The sequence below is a fragment of the Amblyomma americanum genome, chromosome 5, assembly GCF_052857255.1.
Source record: "Amblyomma americanum isolate KBUSLIRL-KWMA chromosome 5, ASM5285725v1, whole genome shotgun sequence".
Classification (NCBI taxonomy): Eukaryota; Metazoa; Arthropoda; class Arachnida; order Ixodida; family Ixodidae; genus Amblyomma; species Amblyomma americanum.
Window position 1 is genome coordinate 136,869,046 of NC_135501.1, and position 14,598 is coordinate 136,883,643.

Below are 14,598 nucleotides of genomic sequence, written 5' to 3' on the forward strand. Positions count from 1 at the left end.
ATGGCATAATTACATGTTGAGATAGGTGCCCTGTCACACGGAACAGCAGACTGAAACCAAGCAACTTTACTGAACACCATGTGTGCTGTTTTGAATGGCAACAGATAGTCTCAAAACAGTCACAACTTGCCGACTTGCGTAACAAGCAAAACTGAGATGAAGACAAAGGGCACTGAAGATTCTAAAACCTGACAAGCCTGGCTCTACTTGCATAAAAAAAAGTGGGGGGAGAGAGTTCACAACAAAGTACATCACGCATATCCCAAATTGCGTGCCCAAGGATTGCAGGCAAACGAGTGCAAGTTTCACTGAATTTCAGTTTTTTGCTCCATTCATGGGAGCCCACTTGTCAAAGCAAGAAAACTTTAGTTGCCGGTGATTCCATAGGCCGCTCGCAGGTGAGACGTAGTCCAGTATGTATATATGTACCAACCAACGTGCGCGCACTTCTCCGACCACTCGTTAATGTCCAAACGCCGGTAGCACACCTGTGGTGCCAGTACTTTGTGCTTTCAGATTAAAAACGTCTTTGGAGAACACAGCCTTGCAACACAGCAGTTGAGGCAGCTGATGGCGGGGGAGATGACTGCAGGTTCTCTGGAAGATGACGATAGATGCCGCTTGTCCACATTTTGATCACGATTGGTCCGCGTTTGATGCGCTCAGACTCTCACCATGTTCGCACTCTGGTCAGAGTCAGAGTCGCACTCTGGTCAGGGCCAATCACGAAATGCACACGTGATGACACTAGATGCAGCAGAGTTCATCTCTCCCAAAAGACTTGGTTTTTCTATTTGGGATCATTTATACTGCTGCATTTTTCAGGAATACCCATAGAGTTCCAATTATAACTTCTCCAGTGCAGATACTAGTGGAACTTCCCGCAACATACCAAAGCATTCCATTCTTAAAAAGCAGTTATTGAAAACTTTATAACCTGACTGTAAAAAGCTAGGGTAGCACTATAAATCGATTGGTAGGACCAGCTGTAACAGCGCCAGACAAGGGGCACTGGCAGTAAAGGTTTTTCACCACCACCACCAGCTGTATGTCACAAAGCTACACAAACAGCACCCACAAACCACATGCACAGATAGAAACTTTCCAGATTTTTTTTTCTACCTGAGAACAGCAAAACTTGAGCCATTCACAGTGACCAGTAAAATGTTCCAGTAATAGCTAGAGAACCACATCCCTGAGGAGCATATGCATGCACTGCATTCAGCACTTGCTAACCCTCCTGCCCAACATATCAGCAGCACACATGGGCACAAACAAAACTGAAGTCAGCACACTGCACTTGGACGAGCCGTATCCACTAAAATCACAACATTGCCTAGCCTCAAACTATTGCACAACAACATGCACAATAAAAAATGCATGCTTCAGCAATTTTGGGCCAGTTGCATATCAACACGTGGTGGGTAAAATATGTCACATTTCTCTGCCATCACACACACTAACTAGCAGTGAGCATCGTTGTACCACTAGTAATGAAAGTTCACACTGAACTCATTTTAACAGTACTAATTTTTTTTCATAAACTGTATGCAGTAAAATCTTGTTAATTCGAATTTCAAGCGGAAAAATACCCAAATTAAAAGAATGTCGAATTATCGAATACCACCCCCACCCAAACAGCCCCAAACTGTTCATGTGAAAGTAAAATTTATTTCGTAAAAACCTGGGCAGTGGCAGTCTCGTTTGAAGACGAAAACTGCATGACAGAGAATTCCGTGAAATGTTTTAATCTGTGCACACTATTGCGAGTGTCCAAAGCACAACTGCTCCATAATGGTAATGCTACAACTGCTTCGCATGTGGCGTACATGAGGAGGCTTCCACACACAAACGGCAAAGGGTACATGACGTGCACAGAGTTCTTAGCGTGCTGAAGTAATGGAAATCTCACGCGAACAGAAGCGAGGGAAGCTCGCATTAGTGCCGGAATGGCATAACGCCTTCAGCAACAACTAAATATGATAAACATAAGCGACAAGGCAATCATCGTTCTAAACGGCGTGCAGGTGGCTGATAGGCACGGCCGATAGCCACTGTTGACATGGGCTGGCAGCAAAGCTCCGAAAACGAAACTATCTGGCCGGACTCCCTATCCCTAGGCCTGTCGACGGGGGCCTGCCCATCATCGACACACCTAAAATTGCACACACGTTAGAGGGGCACAGACAACAATACAATATGCTCTTCAGGCCCGAGCATGAAAACTTTAAAGATCGCTTGCTGAGCAAGTCATATCTTCACAAGGCGCCACTTTGGTCCGAATTAATTGGTGTCAACGCTAGGACGTTACATAGGCGTTTGGCAGGACTAGAAACAACACTGCGAATTAAGCAAACTTTATACTTAACGTGGGCCAGATTGAGCTGGCTTCACTTTTAAGGCGAACGTCTCTATAGACTCGTAACTTGCCAGCAGCGATGTTCGCAGAAAAGTGTCACACCACAGCTGTCAATCAAACTAATGACATCCTAAGGAGTCAGCAGACAATGCATCTGCGCTTCAGCCTACTGCGCATGCCTGTCAGACACCTCCTGAACGCCAATCTGGAAGGATGCCGCCTAAACGCTCTCCTGTCTCTCCAGCAACCAAGCGTGAGCACTAAAATGAATGTCACCAAAAGTGTCATGAAGCGAACAATTGTGTAGTCTTTAACCAGCATCTTCACCACACATCAGCGACACAAGCAGCAACAACACAATAAAGGCTTTCGCCTCACCGCACTTTAGGTCAACAGAGTGCCCCCCTGAATTTTAACTTAGTCTATTGGTTCGGGGTAATTGCAATTCAACAAAGAAAAGGTTTGGTTTATGGGGGTTTAACGTCCCAAAGCGACTCAGGCTATGAGAGACGCCGTAGTGAAGAGCTCCGGAAATTTCGACCACCTGGGGTTCTTTAACGTGCACTGACATCGCACAGCACATGGGCCTCTAGAATTTCGCCTGCATCGAAATTCGACCGCCGCGGCCGGGATCGAACCCGCGCCTTTCGGGCCAGCAGCCAAGCGCCATAACCACTCGGCCATGGTGGCGGCTGAACAAAGAAAAGACATAAAACACAGGATGTTCAAAAGAAGCATCTGCTTTCAACAACACAAAAATACGGGGTATGGAGATCAACGTTGGCAAGAAATTCATGAAATCAGTCACAAGACAAGGTGAAGCTTGCATCAGTGCGCAGTCCAATTCACGTTAATCTTCCAGGTATGTAAATCAATTCAGAGTGAACATTTAGACATGTGCAGCAGTTAGTAGGCATTCTCCAGTCTCTGTGAAAAACAAGTCACTAGTAAAAATACTGACACGAAAGACAACTCCACCCAAACATCCTTTTCAGTACAAATTTATTTTCTGGCTCTTTGTGGGTATGTAAGGGGGGACAGGGGTCTTGGAACTTTTTTCTTTATTTTTGGACTAAATGCAATGAAAATGCAGCCATAAGTTTTTTTTTATGCCGATTTCAAATATGTAGCCGCTTTTTTGATATGTCAATTAGTTTTCAAGATGTTAGACATTTTCACTACTTTGTTTGCAATAACAATAGAAAAAAAAATACAGATCAGAAAGCTATTATTAGATAGTATACTGTACAAGGAACACAATGTAGGAGTACTTTTTTTGATTAAGCAAATATTTGTTATCTTACAACCTGTTGAAGTTCAATGTTGGAAAGACTGGTTGACGAGAAGTTTTGCCCAACCACAAGTCGAGAAATCTGTTCCCAACATTGAATACTTTGATCATTTAGCAGCATGCTGCAATAAAAATTATTCTGTTAATCTGCTCTAGATGCAAAGATATCCTCCTTGTAATACAAACTAGCAAACAATCAAAAATCTGTTTTGACAAAACAAAAAAAAGATGAGCTCGTTTGCGCCTTGTGAAGCGGAATTATAGCGAAAATACTGACCCAGAGAATCAACAATTTCGCAGATGTGGGCTGTAGACGTCCACACCGAGTACAGGTTGCCGCCGCTTTGAAGTGAATGGCAGAGTAGCATTGCCTCTGGGAACCGCAAAAAATTTTGTGTCGACGAAAACAGTTTAATTGTGAAATCGGTCCGCAATGGTGATACCTAAATTAAGGCGAAAGCCTTTCTTGGCTCATGAGTAAGTTGGCATGGACGGAAGTTGTAGACAGAGGCTGTCCGCAGTGGCATGAACGGAAGCTGTAGACAAAGGCTGTCCGCAAATGTGTCAGCACTTGTATGGTGATTTAAAATAGTCAAACCTGACTATATCAAACCCATTTACATCGAATTACCCCATATATTGAACAATTTATGAACATTGTATTGTTAAAAAGAAAATATATAGCAAAAATACGAATATATCGAACAATAGCAGCCTCGCTTGATATATCAAACTTCAAGCCGCGCAAAACTACCCTAGAAGTTGGCTTTTCCGCGCAGCTGGGAGAGCTGTGCCAACCCCCCCCCCCCCCCCCCTCGGTAAAGTGGCTTAGCCGAACAGCGCTCGCATGGCACTGCTCTCCCTCCCTCAGACACTTTCTTTTTATTGTCCCGCAAAAATTTTTGTCCCTCAGGCAGCCACCCGGCCACCCCTAGCAAAAGTGGTTCAACAACACACTCTCTCTCACTCACAGCCACGTGCGCCTGCATGTGGTTATCTCTCACTCACTCAATTGCATAATTCGGTGTGCTTTGTTGCATTGTGGGAGCGCTGAGCTCGTCCGTTCCGTAAAAGATGGCGGCTGTGAAGCGACAGAACCTGCCATTATCTTCAAAACTTACCTAAAAATTTCAATGAACCCCTCGATAGCAGTGAAACACTTGAGGAACTGGACGATTTGTTCAGCCAGCTTTCAGAGTTTCTGCGTTCCATTTGTCATGCGACTGCAGCAACAGACTTCGCCTCCGTCAACGACGATGTTCCGACAACCGGAGAGCTCGCTGACGGAGACATCATTGCCGATCTGACTAGATATGTCGCCGGCAACAGTAACTGTGAGGATCCAATGAGTTCCGACCTGCCACCGTATTCCCATGCACTTAAAACGCGCTGAGCTTTGTTCGCATCTACTGTGCATCCATAGAAGGCTGTAGGCCCAGCTGTCCTCAGTCGTTTGACAACGTTGAAAAGTGTATGCTCAATAATGCTTTCAAAGTCAAAAAGCAGAAGATCAGCAACTATTTCTCGCACTAATAGTCCTGCCGTACACGTCTTTAGCAAATAAAGAATGCTTTTTAATGAGGTACGGTTTGTACGTTGTCAAATTCGTTAAATCTGTATTTCGAATTCCACGATATATCGAACTAATTCTCGTTTCTTTACGAGTTAAGAAAACAGGGTTCTAAGTGGGAATCGAACCAGAGCCGCTGGCGTGTGAGACAGGGATGCTGCCACTCTGCCACGACACTTCACGACTTTGGAAGCTGAATAAAGGTGTGCTAGTGAATGCACAGTTTTTAAAAGCTTATCTTCGAGATAAGTATCAAGGCCTACATGAGTAATTGTGAGCATGTTACCGTATTTACTCGAATGTAACACAACTGCAAATGTAACGCGAGGGGTGAATTTCCATGCTGCCCAGCAGGGAAAAATAAAGCAAATGTAACACGAGGCTTAAGGACGCAATACAAAGTATCTTTAACAGACAACGTGACCGAACGTTTATTAATCTTCCTCGCTTTCGGAGGCCCAGAAACGAAGTCCTCCTTTTCGCTATCGAAGTTTCTCGGTAACTTCTGCCGCATCATGGTTGTTCGCTGCAGAGAGAATCCATTCCTCTTCATGAACGTTTGGGCCCACCCACGAGATGCTCTGGACTTCCCGTGTCCCAAACAATGTCTCTAACTTTCCAATGGATCAGCTCGCTACCGACCCCCATGAGACGGTTGCGCTGCTCGATAATAAAGTCCGCCACTTTTTTCTCCAGCTCAACGTGATGGCCGTGGCGAGGCCCCACGAAATCCTTTGCGGCCGGGCTCACATTTAAAAAGCCGCTCCCGCTGCAGCCGCCATCCACGGATGGTTGACTCGTTGAGGTCAAATCTTCGAGCTGCCGCAGAATTCTTGACCTCTTTAGCTAACAGGATCGCTTTTCTCTTCAAACGAGCGTCGTATTGAGCACGACGCGTTGCCATCATGTGCACTGAATCAATACACCGCGAGCCACGACACGTTTAGCGAGGTCGCAACGAACACAGAAAAATGACAGAACAACACTAAAGGCGCGCTGGGAAAACGCGCAACGCCGGGCGTTTCCCTCGTGCCGCTTCCCGCCCAAGCCGGTTTTTCTCCCGCGGACAGCCTGCTCTCCCGTCCCGCGGAGCGATGGGTTCGGTACCTATTTTTCCCGTGCCGGTGACCAGAACAGCCAATGGGCGCCGACCGTGAACCGTGACGTCGGTCCCAGTTCAGTGACCCCGTCGGCGGAGGCTGCGCGCGTCCGGCCCCGGCCGGCCGGCCGGCCGGGCACTCGGCGGCTGCTTTGCCAGGGCGACGGGAGGGGAGCTAGCAGGGTGCGCTTTCCAGTCTTCTCTAGTGTCACGTGACTATCCCCTTCTCTTTCTGCTCGTTCGGGTCCTCCCTCAGCGCCTCCTCTCTCCACATTCCAAGACAACCGCAGCGAGAAAACGCGCGCAGTGTGAGCGTCATTCTGAGGAGCTGCGAGGCAGCGTCGACGTTGACGCTGTGCCGGCGCGGGAAGCTTCCCGCTAGTGTGAGCGCGCCTTTAGACTTTCGATGAATGAGAATTTGGCTTCCGTAGTACCCATGTTTCCAGCATAAGATCGCAAAACTGCGAAAACTGAAACCAAGCTGATTGCTTTGAAATGGCTGCACCGCGGCACTGCTTTAAGCCAATTGAAGTGCGGTATTCGATTACAATGCAAGGGTAGACTTTAAGGGGAAAAATTCCCGGAAAAAACTCGCGTTGCATTCGAGTAAATACGGTAGTTCCGAGATGTCGCAGTCAAGTGAGTAGCAAATTTCCTCTGTTTCCAGTAAATTTCCTCCATGCTTGGCGTGCAGTCGTAGGACCATCATACGGCACGCACTGAAGCCCCCCTCGCAATGTACAATGCTGGCCCAACAGATGGCAGACAGCACACAGCTTTCGCATTTCCGCACCTAAGAAGACTCAAGTGCACCTCATAATTTTTTCACTTCTTGGTCTTTTTTGGCCTGTAAAAGCTCCGTTTTCAGTGAGAGTGGTCTCTCCGTCATTCAGATGCCGTAGCCTATTGATACAGGCCAACTTCAGTTTGGTCTCAGCAACTTTTCTATTCCCATCACTTCTTTCTTTGCACTTCCAAACCCCATGTTTTCCCAGCCTCAAAATAAAGGTTCAGTTTGTAACTATGTCCTTGCTTCATGCTGCATTTCTGTTCATTTAACAAACACAAGCTACACCCCCTCAAAATATGCCCACAAGTCCATCTTCCAATTGTTGCCACAGTAGTCCAGTCCAGTGCAAGGTGTCTGCATTCCAGATGCAAGAGGGGCACTCTTCACAACCTCTTTTGGAGGGACATAATCTCATCATGCGTGCACATGCTACAGGAATGTACCATAGAATCTCAGCAATACCACCACCGCTCATTTGGTGCAATATTATTCCATGAAACTCCCTGGTTGGAGTCCACTGCTTACAATGAGCCAAATTTCTGGGTATTCCTAACTCTCCCATGCCCCCATAAATGATCCAGACGCGGGAGCCTCGAACGCAACCACGAACAGCACCGCCCTGACATTGCCAATGCCGCAATCACCAGTAGTGCAGTATGCATGGCGAGCACCGAGCACTGGTCAGCAGCCATAAATAAATCCCGTAAGCCATAAACAGGTTTACGTGAATGTATTTCTACACGTCAGCATGTGATTTTTTTTTTTTTTGATGACAGGAACTGTAAGTGACACACCTTTGCAATCCCATGAGATTCATATCAGTGAGATTCTATTGTACCATAGTCCCCCACCCTCCCTACATGTGCCCCAAACTTGCCTTCTCGCCTTGTAGAGATGGCACGGCGTCGCGTAGACTGGTGAAGCTGAACTTGATGTGGTCCCTTCGCCGCCGTTCCAGTGCGTTGTGGTGTGCCCTCTTGTCAGCCTGCAGAGAAAGACACATGCACCAGGGTGGTACACACCTCAGATCAGTTCTGAACGCAACCATCACCACATGCATCTACGTGCAAAGGCAGGCTAATAGGCAGTGTGCGCCAGGAGACATGCAAATGCACAAAACTCAAGGAGGCAGGGAGAGGCAAAGGCATCAAAGGTGAAAAAAAAAAAGAAAAGAATCGGCGACTGTTGCCTCACTGGCAGAGACAGCTGCCTGAGCTTCTAGTCCTTAAAAAAACGCAACAGTTTGCACATGGACTTCGCTATGTATGCAGGTTTGTCGGATGCGAATAGTCAAAAGTAGGAGACCAGTCACCCTAACACGAGTAGCCCTCACACATCTCATAGACCATTAGGTGCTTTTAAATGCACTGCATTTTTTTAAAGATGATAACCAGGATAGTGCACTTTGAGCTCCGAAGGTTTTATCTAATCTCCATGAACTGGACTCCACTATACAAAGAATCAGGACTTAATCAGATAGCTTATTGTGAACATCTTCTTGCTTACGATTCCTCATTACGAACAACCTGCTTTATGGACCTTCTCACTCGCGAACCAAAATGTCCATATTAGTGAAGAACGACGAATTAAACGAGGAATTTAGACTAATTCAAAGCAGAAAATTACATAGAACTAGACAAGGCAATGTTCCGCAGTGGAACCTGGGTACTGTCATTAGATTCAGCCATGTGGCCAAGTCTTAGCTCCCATTACTTTCAGAGCTGTTTTTCCTACCCCAGTTATTTGTTATGGCTTACTGAAAGTTTATGCTCCTCAGCATGACTGGTTTGCTGGGTTTTATGGCACATAAGCAGCTGAGGGTACCATGCACCGAACACAGGGTCGGAATCATCCCCCCGTTGCGCCGGCATACTACTAGCGTGTAACTTTTATTACCTCATCATTATGAATCAATCATCAAGAATTGATGGCTTTGAAGCACAATTTCAGTGCTACTGAGGATGCCATCTGATGGGCTGGTCAGACACTATACTTTCGTTTTATAAACGGTATGTATATTTCCACAAGGTGGCAGTTTTCGAAATGCCCGTGAAGTTGAGGTTGCAGAGTAGTGTCCTCACAGCATGGCATCAGCCAAGGGGGTGGGACGCACTCGAAAAAAATCTCGCAGCGCACAATTTTGCATCTGCAGTACACATTTTTAATGCACGAAGCACAAGAGGCTTCGGCAATGAAACTGCACTACCTGATTTTGATTCCGACGATGAAACTGCGCAAACTCAGTATGCAATGTCAGCAGATGTCTGCCCACAAGTCTTGTTTTCAGTTTCTTGCCTGTTTTCTGTTGGTTCCTTCCTGGAGCCAGTTCACGCATCGCACTATGTAATGAATGATTTTTCTGGTTTCTGTAGCGTCTCAACATCTTATGGCAACGTTTACGTTCACAACCTGAACATAAATCATATTTCGTCAAATCTAATTTGTAACTGCCAGACTGCTTCTGGTTTATTACAAAACACTGTTCAGCACAAGTTCCGATGAAAACAAAGTTGTTTAAAAGCCAGTGCTCAGCCAAATACAGTTTCTGCCCATAAATACTGCCTACGATAAGCAGATTTCAGGTCTAACTTTTGCATGGTTTTCATGAAAGGGTCTAGACACTGCAAGATGCCAGACCTGTGCCTTTCCACTCCTACTACCCTATAAAGCCACTGTACGCACTAAAAGAGCTGCTATTGAAGAAACACGCCGCGCCAAGAATATGCTTCCCATGAAGATTTCGAATCAAGGTAAAACCACGTGTAACAGCTACGATTTTGAAAACAACAGCGCCTGCCAAACACCCAAGGATGTGAAACAAGTTGCCAGCAGCCAGAAGCAAGGATCAATACACCACACCACAACCAACAACATAGTCATGCAACTACAACTAAATGCAAATGCATTATCATTGCACACAAAAGAAAGCGACATCTTTACCCACGTTTTATGAGCAAGAAAAAAGGAGGGGGGCAACGCTGTCATAGTAGCAGGTACGACTAAAGTCATTGGGAGAGAAAGGCTAGGGCAAGATAGCTAGCTTTATGCACAATGACAAGAGAGCATGCTAGACTGTGATGTGGTGATAATGATGATGAAAAGTGATGAATTGGGCGTACAACTTCAAGAGACTGCCCATGCACAATCTGCAAAGATGCTGGCCTGCAGCAACAAACCAGATAGTGTACCACTCCAGAAAACACATTTTACATGATACAGTTAAACCTCAAAAGAACAAAGCTGGAAAGATGTCAATATTGTATCGTCATTGATTACATGTAAAGATAACGCATTGCATGATATTTTAAAGGAACTCACACACTTCCCTTATCTTTTTGTCATAAAACTTTTTGCAACTATGTTTAACAGTAACACCAGTTCACACACGGCATAGGCCTGCAACATGTACAGTCATGGACAAAAGTTTGCAGGATACGTTTTCGCGGGAAAAATATATCTGTTCTCCCGCTAGCCAATCAGCTCGTAATCAATGTTGTAGATAGTAAGATAGAGCATGTCTCCTCATGCTTGTGTGCTTTTAATTAACCGGCTTTGCCCAATTATGCAGAAATAAATTTTTCCCCCGAATCTGCATCCTAAAAACTTTTGTCCGTGACTGTACATATATGGAGCCAACTCGGCATGAAATACGATGCTGGCGAAAGCACAAAATACCACAAGCTTTGCACAGTATATTCACCACTTTGTTATAGACAGCTTTATCGCAGTGAGGCTTAACTGTACCACTGGTTCAAGTCAAGTGTGAAATACAACACCGACGTGAGACGAGCACAAATACCGTAAACAACTTCACTCACCCTCTCTTCACAGTAGGATAGCAGTGAATAAGCATAGAGGCCTTTTGAACATTAGCTACAACATACTCCTTTTCAAGAACAGGTGAACAGCTGTTCTCGAAGCAGGCTGAAGTTCCAGAAGTACAAGGCTCCAGCCAGCTACAACTGCCCTTTACAAGTGGTAGCCCTCCAGAGGTAGTCTGAAGAGGAGGCTTTATCTGTCTGAAGAGGAGGCTTTATCTGTGAACTGTGCTTAAAGGGGCACCCTGAAGTGATTTCGATGGGATTATTCTAGTGCAACAAATCAGCGGAAGTGGTCTTTGTGGGTATTCGAGTCAAATTTGAAAGCTCTGCATAGAACCTATAATTTAGAAATAATTATTTATTTATTTATTTATTTATTTATTTATTATAGATACCACAAAGGCACTTGAGGGCTTTACATGAGGGGTGGGCTAACAACCTGGTGTTAATAGAACTCGCAACCAATAAAAGCGACGCACCTCACCGCGCGTCCCCTATGCTGATGACGTCAGTGAGCAGAAGAGCCAGCCTTCAAGATCACCCAGTCTGCCCACCGACGTCATCGGGGTAGGGGACGTGCGGTGAGGTGTGTCACCCTAATCGGTTGCGAGCTACTGCGAGCAGCGATTTTTAAAAATTGTTTCTAAATCACAGGCTTTACGCAGAGCTTTTAAATTTGACTCTAATACCCGCAAGAACAATCTCTACAGATCTGCTACATTAAAAATGCTCATCGAAATCACTTCAGGGTCCCTTTAAACTTAACCTGATGCATAAACCATACAAACAATGCCCAAAGAGATAACGCACTCAAATGCTCAAACATTATGAAACTGTCTACACAAACACTTAGTGTTATTTTTTGCTACTGATGGTTAAGAAGGAACTCACTGTTTTCAACTGCCCAGACTTTGAAAAGTAGAGCCATTTCCCCCCTCAATACTACTGTGGCAGCATGCGAAACATGCAATTTTACATGCTGCTGCTCTTTCACGAACTTAAAAACAAAAACTGGCCATCAAGCCACTAGGGAAGAAGGCATTTAAAATGTCACGGCTTTTTTTCTTTTACCACATTTTCCCATATCAAAAACTGTAATTACTGTTAATCAGTTAGCATAGTTAACAGAACAATAAACAATAGCATAGCTTTCAAACATGCTTCTCATCCTAAATGCACTATACAGACATCTGAAAAGGATAGTACACAAACGAATCATGAAGAAGTCTAGAAATTTCAGTCAACAATCACCAAAAAAGGCCTGGATGAATAAGAATGACAAATCAAATTTTACGACAACACTACGCTTAATAGTACAATGTTCAGGAATAAACGGCAAGGTGAGGTGAATGTTATCAAACGTCAATGTTACAAAGAATGACACAATGGTGATTAATCAAAGCAAGCAATCACACAAAAACACTTCAAGCATTGGAATGCTCCAATAAAAGTTCACAAATAGACTGCACACACAACCTGCAGAGTCCTCTGCCAGCTGCAGCATAACCAATGCTGAGATTTTACAAAGCACAGTGTTCACAACAGGGGGGTTATAAAATCCAAATGACAAATGAAATGTGATGAAAGGGATTAAAGAAAACATGATTATGAATGAAGCAACATGCAAAAACGAAACAAATTCACACCACAATGACATGCAGAAGAACATGCACTTTGGAGTTACACCCAGGCAGGTAAATCTACTCTGCGACAGCTCGGATGAGCTGTACGGCATGCAAGCACAGCAATGCAAAACATTCCTTTTGTCAGTGGTAAGCACATGCAATGCTGTAAAGTGCACCACATTTAATGAGCCGCTGCAGACAGCTACAAAACATGAATTAACTCCGTCCAATTTTCCCCACGACAATCGTTAGGTTGGGGCAACCTAGAAAGAATGAAAAATAATAAGCCCTGCCTGCACCACTAACGTTCAACAGGCTTAATCCAATCTAAAGATGAAAAGGCCCGAAGGCAATGATGCGATTTTACCATTCGTAGGTGGGGGAAATGGGCAAAAAATAACCAAAAAAAAGAACCTCAGTGCAGTGCACTCTACAAACATGGATGGATGGATGGATACGGCTGAACCCTTTAAATCGGGCGGTGGCTCAAGCCACCTAGCCATGCCTTGTGAAATTTTACTCCTGTCTTGCTTTTAGCCACCAATCAGATAACCTTCGCTTGGTTACTTCTAACTTCTTAAAATTAACTTTCCCTTCACTATCCCTAAACCCCAATGCCTTGGGTAAGTCAGCCCTGCTGCTTTCCACTGTAGGGTGAAGCCCTTTACAGAAAAGTATCAAGTGTTCAGCCGTTTCCTCCTCCTCTCCGCACACAATGCACAAAGTGTATCTCATGGTACCTGACTCTATACGTCTTAGTCCGCAAAACTCCAGTCCTGGCCTCAAACAACAAAGAGCTTCCCCTACAATTATCATAGATATTTTCTTTGACAATTTCCTGTTTAAAGGTCCGGTATGTTCCCAGTGCCGATTTCGTCAGCATCCCTGTTTTCCACAGAGCTCTCTGTTTCTTTAACTTTTTTCTTAACCGATAATTGCTGATTTGCCCCCTTACTGCTGTCCAGATATTTGCTTGTCTATTTTCTAGTTCGCTTTCTCCATTTCGTGTCAGCATTCTTTATATACAGGTATCTGAAAAATTTCCTAGCCCACTGCTTTTCCTCCATCTTTCAACAGTCAACAGCGCCATCTGCTAGAGAGATGGCGCCACTGTCGCTGCCTTCTTTGCCCTAGCAGCATTAGAAACCACTAGAAACACACCACCCGTCCACGGCAGGGCGCCGGGTCGTGTATTGATCGGTGCCCGCGCTGCCGCTCGACCTAGCACAGCTCACACACCGAATCCCAAAGGCACGTGTTCGGACCGTTCGCCACTATTTACTCGCTCGACTGGCGGAGTGGGCAGGTCATGTCAACAGAGGCCGCTTGTGAAAAAAAGAAAGTGACAAAATCGAAGATCGCTCGTCTTATTCAGCAGCTGTGCTCTTTGGATATGCGAATGCATTTATGAGCAAAAGCGAGACGCAGGGGCAAATTAAGTGGGCTACGGCCCGTCAAGAACGCAGGTGACATTTCGCACTGAACCTTCTGCACACAGACATCAAGGCGACAATTAAGAGGGCGCAAGCGGCGTTCTGAATTCGCAGGTCCTTGCGCAAAGTGCGGTTGCTTGACCCCGGATACCGTTGCTTGGTGCGAGATCGGTAGCGGAGACGCATGAAGGAAATCTTACGCGGCAACGCCAAAAGCGTCGCTGCAGACCGGTGGGCGCATCGTCTGCTACCCCGACGCCGCGACATAGCATAGCATAGCTGAACAACATCTCATCAATCTGGGTCGTGGCAGTTATTAGATGGCGATCCCGTGCCGGCACTGTTTTAAAGGCTCCATATGCGTTTGCCGTAGCTCCAGCGGCGTGAACGGCGCCGAACAAATTTCCAGCAGCCACCGCAAAGGCGGATTTTGAGCAAGTGTGACGTTTTCTCAGCCGGATAAAGCCTGTTTCACATGGTGCGACGGGAACGAAAAATTACGGCCCGGTCGCACTGCCGTTGCAACGGTAATCGCAGCCGCTGTTTCACATGCCAACGATTTCTGTCGGTGCCGTCGGCACGCTAGCGTCGGTGCGGCCTTTCAGTGGCC

General features: G+C 45.6%; 3 protein-coding genes across 7 annotated transcripts in view; all 3 read right to left on the reverse strand.

Annotated features, from left to right (window-relative positions):
* Positions 1-14,598, reverse strand: part of LOC144132741 (uncharacterized) — a 646,537-nt gene that overhangs the window by 270,936 nt on the left and 361,003 nt on the right. The gene's annotated exons all lie outside the window — the stretch shown is intronic.
* The window catches only part of LOC144132745 (uncharacterized), a 170,009-nt gene that overhangs the window by 111,159 nt on the left and 44,252 nt on the right, over positions 1-14,598 (reverse strand). The window lies entirely within an intron of this gene.
* Positions 1-14,598, reverse strand: part of LOC144132740 (uncharacterized) — a 78,670-nt gene that overhangs the window by 46,471 nt on the left and 17,601 nt on the right. For 3 of the 4 annotated variants that reach the window (XM_077665361.1, XM_077665363.1, XM_077665362.1), the window contains one exon: positions 7,987-8,094. In XM_077665361.1, coding sequence (XP_077521487.1) covers positions 7,987-8,094 — 108 coding nt within the window. Of the gene's footprint in view, positions 1-7,986; positions 11,171-14,598 lie in introns of those variants that run through there. The other variant, XM_077665364.1, reaches the window with a different exon arrangement.